The following is a 12,615-nucleotide window of genomic DNA, read 5'->3' on the forward strand; positions in this document are numbered from 1 at the left end:
AGAACTTTCTTGGCTAATTAATGTCTTGGGGGCGACTGGCGAGGCGACGAAGGGTGTATACATGTAGTTGGTTGGAGGCAAATCGAGATGGGGTTTACACTCATTGTCAGTCTCAGCCGACAGCACTTTAGATTAGCTGAGAATGGAGAGGGTCGAGATATATTAAGTATATTATCCTGAGGAGTGTAATACATTCATTCTCTGGACGCTATATTTTAAACTCCCGGTTTCTTTTTAAACTTTTACAGAGGTAGTCGACAATTTTGAGCTTGGACTGGGGCAAACTCGGCCGCCATATATAGCTACACGACACAAAGTTTCACAACAAGCAAGGTAAATGATAAAGTTAAGTTGAATTAAATAAGAATTTCAAGTAATTTAAGTAGATCACAAAAGGGTAAGACCAAGAAATAAAACAGACAGAAATTTGACGATCAGATTTCAATGAATATTCAATCAGTAGGGAATACCGTTGGTCATCAGCTGGAACTGATCGTATCCCTTTGTAGATCGACTCATGTATGACTTGCGCACCAAGTCACGCATAAATTCAGCAGCATCCCTCTCGCTCTTATCCAGAACAAAGCGATCACGGAAGTTTTTGAGCGTCTCCGGCTTGAAACACGGCAGACCACTATCCAGCATTAAGGACACAATGTGCGACAGCTTCGAGCAATAGGGACGCGAAGCTAAGAAGGCCTTCACAACTAACGACTCAAACCAACGATAAGGCTGAGTGGCGGTAGGGTTGAATGAGTTAGTTCCCGGCAGACTGATTCCAGGGTTGTTGCTGGGATGATGGGCTGGATCATGGGTACCACTGATCACAGCAACCATCTCCGAGGTCAACTTGAATGGAGCACGCTCAAATCGCACACCACCGGGTGCAATATCGAAACAGAACCCGAAGTCGATGTGAATGATATGTCCCGCGTCGTCAATCATGATGTTGCCGTTGTGTCGGTCTTTGAATTGGAGCAAGTATGAGATAACGGAATAAGCTGCCATACTCTTGACAAAGTTTGTGCGTGCCTCCTGGAATCGGATGGAGTCTTCACCTCCGTATTTGGAGACAAAGTAGTCGTATAAGCCATTGACTGCCTCACGGCCTAGCATGTCTCGAGAGATTGAATTAGGCAGAACATCAATAACACCACATCCGGGGGCAGTGGAGGTGACTCTATATGGGAATACCCAAACATCGAGTCCCACGTTGGTGAAAATGCTGCGGAAGGCTGCAATCATTTGCAGTGCGAGCATGTCTTGACGACAGTCATCGCCGACTTTGAAAATTGCCGATTGCCAAACCTCGTACGTCTGCTGTTGGGCGTATGAGGCTCTCTTAGCCACCTGAGCTGCCTCGGTATTGTTCGTCTTGGTCTCCAATAGAGGCCGAGTCTTTTGGATTCGGAAAGTAGCCATGTATGGCGCCTTTGCATGACTCTGCAGAGGCTTGCCAGATTTTCGATCAATACCTACGACCACGCCATCAGGGTTACTAGGGAGATACACCCCGACTTCCACTTTGATTTTACGTAGCTCTTCCTCGATCTTCTCCTTCTTCTCAGGTTTGCTCTTCTTGATGTACGGTCGAAGTTTTCCGGAGACATCGGTGATTTCGTTGAAGAATGAGAATTCCCGTTCGTAGAAGTTGCGCTCTTCATCAGAGAAGCTTGAGATCAATGACTCAATGAATCGATCAAGTGTTGGCTTCAGGGGATCCGGCTGCAAAGTCGCGATTCTATGTTAGAATGTCCAAACAGGAGACCCCGGGAAGCTGGATGCACTTACAATTTGAGATTCTTCATCTTTGTAAGAATTGGCCTTCATATTCCAAATAACTTGGTGTGCAAAAAGTTGTGATAACTTTGCTGTTTCTAGGATATAGCGCTCCACGTATCCTAACGCATCGTATCGCAATGCCTGCACCAGCTGGGGTACGAAATAAAAGCGAACATCAATAGAGTGACTCTCCAAAGCCCGCATTGCATATTGCAAGATGAATGGGTGGTTGCCATAGGCAGGCAAGAAGTAGGTCAATGCCTCTGTAGGGTTCACAGGCGCCCAGTATAGCAGATACTTTGGAAATAGTCAGCATAATTCAGGCGCAAAGGGCACGAATAACACCTACTTTGAGTTGGAAATTGACATCCGATGGCAGAGAGGACTCAAACATGATGTCCAGGGCACTCGCCTCCGGAACAGCCTTCTCGGGGTGGTTCAAGATTAACCATCGAACATCGTTTTGCATCTTAGGTGATGGAAAGCGAGAGGCAAGCTGGATAGCCAATCCGGGACTCTCAGACCAAGCAAGTCGAAGGAATGACGCAACGCCCTAAATAATACAATGTTAATTCCATGTTGGCAACATTATATGCCTGGATAGGAAAAGGACCGTGGGAACAGACATCTGTGGCAGGCTTGCCTCCTAGCGATGGCATATGGTGTTTTCGCTCGGGATCTAGAGGAAATAGCCAGACTCGAAGTCGAGACTTTTCATTCTCGATCAATAATTGGGTTAGTTCCTGCTTGGGTTGAAGTGATTTGTATGCGCCGAAGGACTGGACAGCAATATCCGCAACACTACTTAGTGTGGAAAGGACATCTTCCAGGATCTTGTCTTCGGCCTTGATCTGCAGTCGATTACCGCCAAAAGACCATCTTATGAGAGCTATCAGTACGGACATCATTTTTCTTTAGATGGGCAGATACCATTTACGAACCTGGGAGGGTGCTTGAACCAGCTTAGGGCAGCAGATAGAATCTGATCTTTAAGTCTCCAAGACGCAGCCTTGTTGCGTGGGCTGAAGTGTTTCAGGATATTCAAACCAAAAAGTACGATGCGGAAGTGAATTTCTCGAGCCAGAGGATGACAGCCCGTATTTGCAAGAGCAACTACCGTGCTGCTAATTAAGCGACAGAACAGCTGTTGGTCCTGCAGATTGCCGAGGCGGATTGCATTGAAATGACTCTCAAAAAACTGGAGAACGCGCAAGTGTGGCGAAAGTGTGTTCTGTGCACTCTCCTGCTCCCGAAGCATCAACGCCTTGTCTGTAGGCAACAACTCGATCTTGGTGTGTAACGGATCGGAGTAGTTGAAAGAAGTATCAAATAACCCTTTCCGGCGTTGGATACTCCCTTCCCATGCCTCCACGACCTCTGCTAGAACCCGCGGTTCAATGTTGGGGTTTTCGTGTATGACACCAAGCCAAAGAGAGACACCCAGTTTGATTATTTCCTTGGTGAAAATCTGGAAAGGTAGAGCAACCAAATAATGAACCACAGACAGGCGAGGCGTACTGCTGCTACAAATCAAAGCTGCAGCTCGTCGCAAAACATCCCTGACCTCGAGAAGAGGAAGATCCTCTCCATCCATGCTGCGCCGGTATAGGGCAGAAAGAGATTGGTCAATGTCATCACCAGACTCGACCTTCGTGGAAGGTTCTATCTTTGGACTATCGGTGAGATAGAATTCGTTGCTCGGAGCCTTAGAAGAAGATACTTCAGGTCGGCGATACTTTTGGCGGGTCGTGTATAAAGCCATGAAGTCAGATGCGATGTTGACATCGCTCGCATTATAGCCCTCGATTGATCCAAGGCGAGGATCGCTTTGCGGTATAAGAGAACCCATTTCAAGGGCAAATGAACGACCGAGGGCAATGTGACCATAGCCTCCATCATCGTCATATTCAGAAAGGTATGTTTGAAGAAGTCCCTTGACATCCAGTGGGGCAATGTTCAAGACAGCAGTCACCCATGTTCGTGCTCGCACAAGGAATCGATCTAATGTCACCTTCCTCAGAGCATAATTATCGGGAAGGTCGACTTTCACAATGCCCATGGGTGAGACCAGTGTGGGTTTCCACTCGAACTCATCTAGCTCTCCTTGAAGACAAGACTCCCACATGACAGTCAAAATTTCCAGCAAAGCGAAAAGAGAGTGCTTCTCGCAAAGTGCAGAAGGACATTGCCGTATAATTTTGTCTGTGCAGGTTATCGCAATGCTCTGTACACGCTCGATACGATGGCAACAAGCTACCAGGTAGGCAGCGAGTTGCTTCGACAAGTAGGGTGCCGAAAAGTCATCATATTCTTCTGACAAAGTGCGTGAAAGATAGCTGGTCACAGTCTTCTCTGCGACAGAATTCATGCAGACAACCATCTCGGGGGTGGCCAGGGATGGATCGCGGAAGTACCGAAGGATCTTAGTACAATCTCCAGAAGATGCACGGAGATTTTCGACCAGTAAGACAGCGTTAAGGAAGACTGATCGTGGGTAATCCAACCGCTTGATGTCAGACTCACGACCAGCCAGCTCAGTGATCAAAACTCGCTTTTGCTCCAATACTCGCTGTGGACCTGCGCCTCTCCTGAGCACTGTATTGAGTTCCACGTCACTCTCAAGCGATTCCATACGATCCTCGGCCACAAGGGGTGGGGAGTGGCTCGCAAGCAAGCGAAGCTCCTTGAAGTATTGCTGGAAGACGGCTGAATTAAGTGTAATGCCGTGGATGGCAATGTTGAACCAGGCATCACGGAACAATGATAAGGTAGCATCGTCATAGTCGAGTATTGGGTCTGGGGTAGCTGGTGAACGTTTCACAGAAGATACGAGAAGTGCCAAAGGCCTCAATAGAGGGGTAATATCGGTAGGGGCAAAAACCATCTCTGCATGGCGTTCGGTTTCTGTATCTGGAACATCACCCTTATTGACAATGCTTTCTAGTAGATGCGTCAAGTAAATTCCATGGAGCGCAGAGTGTTGGTCCAATGTCACAGAGAGATATGCCATAGCGGATTGAACTGCGTCAGAAATCATCGCCACTCCTTTGTGGGCCCCGTCGAGATAGATGCGCGCATAAAACTTGAGCAACAGCTGGAACTCGGCCTTTCCGCTGCTTAGGGCAAGAACGGCGGTTTCTTGAATGATATAGGCATCCACTGCAACATTCATCTTACCAACCTTTTGCAATAGCATAGATTGCGCCAAAGCGCTGATTTTGTCGTCGCTGCAGCTCGTTGCTATGATAACAATAGCATGAACAACATTCCGATATATCAGCTTCTCTTGCTCATTGACGGTGGGGATAGATGTCTGGCTACTATTTCCTGGCTGCGCGAAACTTGCAGAGCCGGTGGCATCGCCAGCAAAGGGTTCCTGCACTGATTCGGATTGGTCAGAGCTGGGGCTCGGGCTCAAGGCATTCCCTAGAGAGTAAAGGGTAGTGATGACAGCATCTTCGGACAGAATACTAAGGACTTGGGCGAGGCATCGGGCAGCCACAGCAACAACAGAGCCTACCGATGCGCCTCCTTGGGTCAAAAACCTCAGCAGACATCTCCTTGCAATCGAAGCGCCATTGGGAGACATTCTCGCGAGAATGGCTGTGCATTTCAAGGCTGTCACCGCTAGTTGCGGCGAAGCCATTTGTTGAGTGTCGATCAGTGTGTCCTCGAGCCAAGAGAGGAGGACATCATTATTAGCCGCATCCTCGCCCAGAACAACACAATTAAGGAAGCCAACGAGAGCATTTCCTTTCACAGAGAAAGCCAATGACTGTTGAGAAGGAGAGCCGACTTGCAAATAATCCGAGCCATCCTCTAGAAGGTGGATTTCCTCGCTAATGAGATCTGTGATACGCTCAATCAAGGCAATGTCAGACTCATCATAGCTCTTGGCGATACCTACACCCGCCATATAGTCATCCAATAGTTGATCATCGGACAAATTCTGCGAGCCGATTAAAGATGCCGCGCATGATTTGACGAAGCGCATGAAGCCATCCTGCAGTAGCATGGCACCCATTGGGCGCCCATGCGCTGCATATCTCCTGGTGTACTTTCTCCAGTCTTTCACGACGCTTTCTGTGCCCATGGCATTGCGGATTGTAGATGAGGCTGTTTCGACTGCGATCAGAAAGGACTCTGAGAGCATGGCTCGCAAGTGATCGATAATTTGGAGCTTCTCCCGCGCTGTCCAGAAGACTGTATTCTTCGCCGAGGCCTCCAAGAATCCCACGAGTGATACCGCAATAGACAAAATCGCAATAGATTCATGCACCACGCCCCGGCCACTTGCATCCGATGTAGAATAATGAAACGGTGTGACTGAGCTAATCGCCTCTGCACAATTATTCAAATACCCCGTGATACCACCGATGGCTTCTTTGCGCAGGGCCGGGTACTTCATACCCATGGAGAGTAACGCTAGCGTTAGGCTGTGCGCCAGATTTTCCCATGGTGACGGAGTAATGCTTTGTAGGAAGGGCGACGGTCGAAACAACTGACTCGGGGACTCGGGCAGGTATTGGATCAATTGGGTGACTAGTCTTTGCGCATGGTCTTGTTGATCGACAGCTAGAGCGGCGGTGCATAGGGCTAGCAGGACATCAAGTTCACGGATTCCCTGCCCGAAGTCAGTTTACGTCACCCACGAGAGGGTCTCGGTATATTCTGGGGAAGGTTGAACTCACCATTGGCACCCGAGATGTAGGGGCCTGGTTTTTGAGAATCCCATTTAATGCTCCATCATTAGGACGTGCTGGCCGAGACTGTTGAGCCAGCCGATCAAGGTTGGATCCATCTTGGGCGGGCGACTTGACAGCTAAAGCCGCAAGCTTCTCGAAAGCCGAGCGTCGCACGCCGACCGAGAGGCTACAGCGAACGTTAGCCATGGTACTACTCAATGGAATGAAGCAGAGTCCTACCCATCCATTTTTTTTTGTTAAAGAAACAAAAGCGAAATAAACTCTCCCCTTATAGATCGACCTGTCAAAAGAAAAAGGGTGGGAGAAGAAAAGGGGGGCAGAGCCAGAAAGGCCGAGATGGATCATTGAATCCATGAATTCCAGGAACTCGGAGTTCACGTGTCCCAGATTAACGCGAACCTAGGTTTACATTACTGGACATACTTGGTATGTATGAGTAAACAATTCTCCCTTTATAGGTTATTAATAATATTATTATAGACTAAGTAGACATCATTTTGCTGCTTTTTTTTCTCATTCTCATTCTCATTCTCAATCTTAGCTTAGATTATGTCCAGAGTACTATTTACTAGTACATCCCTCTTGTAGCGTTTAGTCTGGGTTTTTTTGATGGGGGCGGGTGGCGGAGAGCGCGCTTTCCCCCAAGAGCCTCCAGACCCGCCGATTCCTCTGTAGATTTCGAGAAACTACAAGCTTCTATTCTCCCCACCACTCCCCAGCTCTAGTTCCCTTCCTCCCCGTCATTCGTCTGACCTTCTCTTTTGTGAAGCTGAGAGACACAAGCTTATCAATCCCTACGTCCTTATTTGGACCTGCTTACTTGGATTGCCGCGCTTCTGCCATTCATGTCACAGTAAGCTTGCCTGCAGCCTACGACGTTCATTGGTCTGTGGACAAAGTGTCGGGGCGTGTGTTTGTATAATCTCAACTGAAATTGAAACTATGGCACCTCGAGAACAAAGCGCTCTCAAGCGGGGTAGAGTGCGTGGTGACCTTTCCCCCATGTGTGACGATTTGCTGACCACCTACCGACCCCTTCTAGCTCAGCGTGGATGCCGATGCACAAGATTTGAAAAAGCCACGTCGGTCCCAGAGAATATCCAGCCAACATCAGCCACAAGAGACACCGATCGATTACGATTATCTACCGACTCCGCTAACGCATGGCCGTTCGACTGCCACGGATCTCCGTAATGAAGTGACTGCCACTCCGCCGGACAGTCCGAGTCGAGGCCGTGTACAATCCCCCCCTAATGTCGAGTTGTCTCAGCTCCCATCATCTCCACCGGGGGATACGCAGGCCCTCTCGCAATTTGTCTACCCGCCAAGAGCTTTCGCGGACGAGGTGGAAGATGAAGACGCAGAGGGCGTTTGGGGATACCTGATCCCGCTCAGTGACAAAGTTGGTGGCACATTCGTCTTGAAGAAGCGTGATACTTGTGAGAACCGGGAAGATGCGACCAAAGATAAGACTGGGAAGAAGTCTCAATCTCGCAAACAAGGCAGTGCTCGAGCACCTGGCGGTTACCTAGTTGGTCGTCATCCTGAGTGCGGTTAGTGAAAACCCTTGGTCCCTTGTCTATGATGACTTGAACTGATCTCTTCTCCTCAGACTTGATGATCGAGATTCCCACGATATCAAATCGTCATTTTCTTCTATTTGAGGAGAAGAGAAAAGGTGACGTTGTCGCCATGCTGGAGGACCTTTCTACTAATGGAACTTTCGTGAATGACGCCATTGTGGGACGAAACAAATCTCGTGAACTTGAAAATGGCGATGAGGTATCCATTTTGGACGATGCCCGGTTTGTCTTTCGCTACCCCAGAACTCGAGACACCAATCGGTTCCGCCAACAGTATCAAATGCACCGCCAACTAGGAAAAGGCCATTTTGCAGCGGTGTATTTATGCGTAGAAGGGTCTACTGGCAAACAATTTGCGGTCAAGGTCTTTGAGAAGCGCCCAGGTGATTCACAAAAGTCCCAGTCCCAGTCAGAGACTTTGCAGCAAGAGATTGCTCTTCTGAAAGGAGTCAATCACCCCAACCTCCTTTGCCTGAAGGACACATTTTATGAAACCGATGGGGCTTATCTGATCCTTGAGCTGGCCCCAGAAGGCGAACTTTTCAATCTAATTGTCAGCAAGCAGAAGCTCAGTGAGTCGGAAACTCGTCATCTATTCCGACAGCTCCTGGATGGGCTAAAGTATTTGGTAAACCGGCCCCTTCTTTGTCTCTAGAAAGTGTGAGCAGGAAAGTCTAACCACATGGGAATTTTTCAGCACGAAAGAGGAATTGTCCATCGAGACATCAAGCCCGAGAATATTTTACTTGCCGACAAAAAGTTGACAGTCAAGCTCGGTGATTTCGGTCTTGCCAAGATCATTGGCGAGGACTCTTTTACCACCACTTTGTAAGCGCAAAACCAAATCCCTACTACATATTGTTACTAATGTCATATCCCAAACAGGTGTGGTACACCCAGTTGTAAGTTGATCGAACGTAATATTCTAGTGAAGGGTATGAGACTGATTTGCGGCTCTTCACTTTTCGTTTTTGCCTTTTTGCAGATGTTGCGCCCGAAATTTTACAAGATACTCGCCGTCGACGGTACACTAAAGCAGTGGACGTCTGGTCCCTCGGGGTAGTTCTCTACATTTGTCTCTGCGGATTCCCCCCATTTTCTGATGAGTTGTACACCCGAGACAATCCATATACTTTGGCCCAGCAAATCAAGATGGGCAAATTTGACTATCCCTCGCCATATTGGGACTCGGTGGGCGACCCTGCCCTGGACCTGATCGACCGAATGCTCACCGTGGATGTGGACAAACGAATCACGGTAGACGAGTGTCTTGAACACCCCTGGATGACCCAGAAGTACCCCAGTGTTACAGACAGCACCGATGGGCTGACAGGTGCCCTGGGCAAGTTGGATTTCTCCAAGCGCAAGATTGAGCGAGAGCGAACTCTGCTGAGCAGTGTCAATGACGGTGGATTCAGTGAGCATGTGGAAGGCAGTGGCACTCCAGTTAAAGTCATTCACAAGAATGATGCTGGCAAGCGGGTTCACAATCGGCCTGCTAAAGTCAAGCGCCGTGAAGAATCTCCCGGCAATAACGGTGGTGCCGATAATTTCGTGAACCTCGGCCAAGGTGGTGATCCCACATTATACGATGACAAACCTGCGGGTCGGGCCAAATAAGACATGGCGTTTGGTTTAGATTTTGTGGATGTGCTTTTGTATCCTTACTTTTCTCTCTCTCTCTCTCTCTCTCTCTCTCTCTCTCTCTCTCTCTCTCTCCTTTTGGTGGGCTTTGTTTGGTAATATCCCGCGTTCTCTGGTGTATTTATCTGTTACTGGTTGGGGTTATCAAGGTGATTGGGATCAAAGGGCAGCCAAAAAAAAGCAATACCGAACTTAATGTATAGTGTAGAATTTAATAAAAGATTCTATTTACTCGACATCTGAAGTGTTTATAATATCATAAGAAAAATTCTACGTATTTCCGTCTATCAAAGTGCAGATGTGTTGTACATAGTGTGTATATCAGACGATCGTCAGGTACTAGCGGATGTCGCCCCCGCCGACGTGGCGTGATGAGAACTGCCGCGTTGGACGGTTTTTCCCCCTTATATTGGGACCAGGATCTTTTACGGAGGACAATGATTCAGGAAAAATAAATATATTTGTACAATATATGGTTTCGAATTGTTAGCAAGATATATATATATGGTAGAAAGAAACAAATCGAGTCAAATCCTTTGCAAGATCGAAGTCCAGAAAAACAGGGGAAAGCCAAGCAAGCGGGTCCCTTCGGCGTGGCCTCATCGAATGACAACGGAGATTATTATTTTACATCTTCTCCCCCCCTTCCAAGGCTTCTTCCTTCACCTTGTGTCCCCCTGGCCCTTTTTTCTTCCTGTACGTCGTCATGGGTATTTTCAGCAGTTTTCTCGACACGTTCTGCGAGCATTGCTCCACCCAGTCCATCTACACCTTGGCTCTGGTTGGTGGTTTATCCTTTATCGCCCTGTCCGTCGTCGTCAATGTCTTGCGCCAGTTGCTCTTCAAGAACCCTCATGAGCCCCCTGTAGTCTTCCATTGGTTCCCTTTTGTTGGAAGCACAATCAGCTATGGAATTGACCCCTACAAGTTCTTCAATGTTACTCGCGCAAAGGTGTGTTCATCCTGCTAGAGATCCCCCCGTGAGAAACATTTCTTGCGGTTATGGTTCAAGGGTGGATTTTTTTTTCCCTAAGGAAAAGAAAAACCTCTTTGGGATGATAAGATCATCAAACTCACTTCTTCTACTTTTGACAGTACGGTGATATTTTTACTTTCATCCTTCTTGGAAAGAAAACCACGGTCTACTTGGGCACCAAGGGCAATGAATTCATCCTGAATGGTAAATTGCGCGACGTTTGTGCCGAAGAGGTCTATTCGCCACTGACAACCCCGGTCTTTGGTCGCCATGTTGTTTACGATTGCCCCAACTCTAAGCTGATGGAACAAAAGAAGGTAAGGCAATGTATCACCTGGAAATCGAATGAAACTCACTGACTGGCTTCCTCAAAGTTCGTCAAATTTGGCCTTACCTCAGAAGCCCTCCGTTCCTACGTTCGCCTGATCACCGATGAAGTCGACCTCTTCGTTAAGAACTCTCCCGCGTTCCAAGATACCAAGGGCACCTTTGATGTCTCCAAGACCATCGCCGAAATCACCATCTACACTGCCTCACGCTCGCTTCAGGGCAAGGAGGTACGGGCTCGCTTCGATTCGACTTTTGCGGAGATGTACCATGATCTGGATAAGGGATTTGCGCCAATTAACTTCATGCTCCCTTGGGCTCCTCTCCCCCACAACCGCAAGCGTGACGCAGCTCAGAAGAAGATGACCCAAACCTACATGGACATTATCCGCGAGCGCCGTGAGACTGGTGGCAAGAAAAATGAGGAAGAGGACATGGTTTGGAACCTCATGTCATGTGCCTACAAGAATGGTACCCCCGTCCCTGATGAAGAAGTCGCTCATATGATGATCGCGCTTCTGATGGCTGGTCAACATTCTTCCTCTTCTACCGCTGCTTGGATCGTTCTGCGTATGGCGACTCGCCCTGGAATCATGGATGAGCTCTATCAGGAACAACTTCGCGTTCTGGGAGAGGATATGCCCCCTGTCACTTTTGAAAACCTCCAGAAGTTGGACCTCCACGCCAAGGTTATCAAGGAAACCCTTCGTATCCACGCCCCAATTCACTCTATCATTCGTGCCGTCAAGAACCCCATGCCCGTCGATGGAACCCCCTATGTCATTCCTACCACTCACAATGTGCTCTCCTCCCCTGGTGTAACTGCCAGATCAGAGGAATTCTTCCCAGAGCCCTTGACCTGGAAACCCCACCGTTGGGACGAAACTCCTGAGCCCAAGGAGGACGAGGATGAGGAGAAGATTGATTACGGCTACGGTCTCGTCAGCAAGGGTACTAACAGCCCTTACCTGCCGTTCGGAGCTGGTCGTCATCGTTGCATTGGTGAACAGTTTGCCTACGTGCAATTAGGCGCTATTCTGGCTGCGCTGGTGCGCCACTTCAAGTTCTCAAACCCCCATGACCGCACCGGCGTTCCTGAGACTGACTACTCAGTAAGTTTTATTTGATCCCAAACCATAATTTGTTCCAGTGCTCGCAAGAATGCTAACTTCCTTCTCAGTCATTGTTCTCCAAGCCTCTGGGCAAGTCATTTGTACAATACGAAAAGCGTGGCGTGAAAGAGTAGATGGATGCGCATTTCACTAGCTTTTCAAAAGAAAAACAGCCAACCAGGAACGCATGAAATGAGTTTGAATCCGGCTCCCTATTGCCTTCATTATAATTACCTTCTTTGACGCGCTTGGGCGGCTGGAACTTCAGAAAACCGGTTTACAGCATACATACGGCTTCGTGTCATGCTTTGACGTCTTTGAATGAACTCTTGCTATTGTACATTATTCTTTTACTTCCCTATTCTTTTGTGGCTTGAGTCACTTCTGCCGTTTGTGTTGATACCTCTACAATATCTTTTTAATCGAACACGACTCGAAAAATAATACATTCGATTCCCTTGCAATTGATAACGGCGAAAGTTGAA

At 48.1% G+C, this 12,615-nt stretch overlaps 3 protein-coding genes across 3 annotated transcripts; 2 read left to right on the forward strand and 1 right to left on the reverse strand.

Moving 5' to 3' along the window:
• Positions 1–456: 456 nt before the first annotated feature.
• stt4 (1-phosphatidylinositol 4-kinase STT4) lies at positions 457–6,715 on the reverse strand (the record flags this gene model as incomplete). The annotated part of the gene is made up of 7 exons (XM_056916581.1): positions 457–1,725; positions 1,792–2,079; positions 2,132–2,335; positions 2,409–2,661; positions 2,724–6,406; positions 6,474–6,654; positions 6,708–6,715. The coding sequence occupies 7 exons, from the start codon at positions 6,713–6,715 to the stop codon at positions 457–459; spliced, it is 5,886 nt and encodes a 1,961-aa protein (XP_056784461.1).
• A 715-nt stretch (positions 6,716–7,430) lies between these two features.
• N7478_000366 (uncharacterized protein) lies at positions 7,431–9,691 on the forward strand (the record flags this gene model as incomplete). The annotated part of the gene is made up of 6 exons (XM_056916582.1): positions 7,431–7,469; positions 7,531–8,041; positions 8,101–8,699; positions 8,769–8,899; positions 8,957–8,973; positions 9,057–9,691. The coding sequence occupies 6 exons, from the start codon at positions 7,431–7,433 to the stop codon at positions 9,689–9,691; spliced, it is 1,932 nt and encodes a 643-aa protein (XP_056784462.1).
• Positions 9,692–10,421: 730 nt separating this feature from the next.
• N7478_000367 (cytochrome P450) lies at positions 10,422–12,264 on the forward strand (the record flags this gene model as incomplete). The annotated part of the gene is made up of 4 exons (XM_056916583.1): positions 10,422–10,667; positions 10,811–11,008; positions 11,066–12,130; positions 12,199–12,264. 4 exons carry the CDS (start codon positions 10,422–10,424, stop codon positions 12,262–12,264), a joined length of 1,575 nt encoding a protein of 524 aa, XP_056784463.1.
• Between the last annotated feature and the right edge of the window lie 351 nt (positions 12,265–12,615).

The sequence above is a fragment of the Penicillium angulare genome, assembly GCF_028827245.1.
Source record: "Penicillium angulare strain IBT 27051 chromosome Unknown utg000001l_segment0_segment0, whole genome shotgun sequence".
NCBI classification, from domain to species: Eukaryota; Fungi; Ascomycota; class Eurotiomycetes; order Eurotiales; family Aspergillaceae; genus Penicillium; species Penicillium angulare.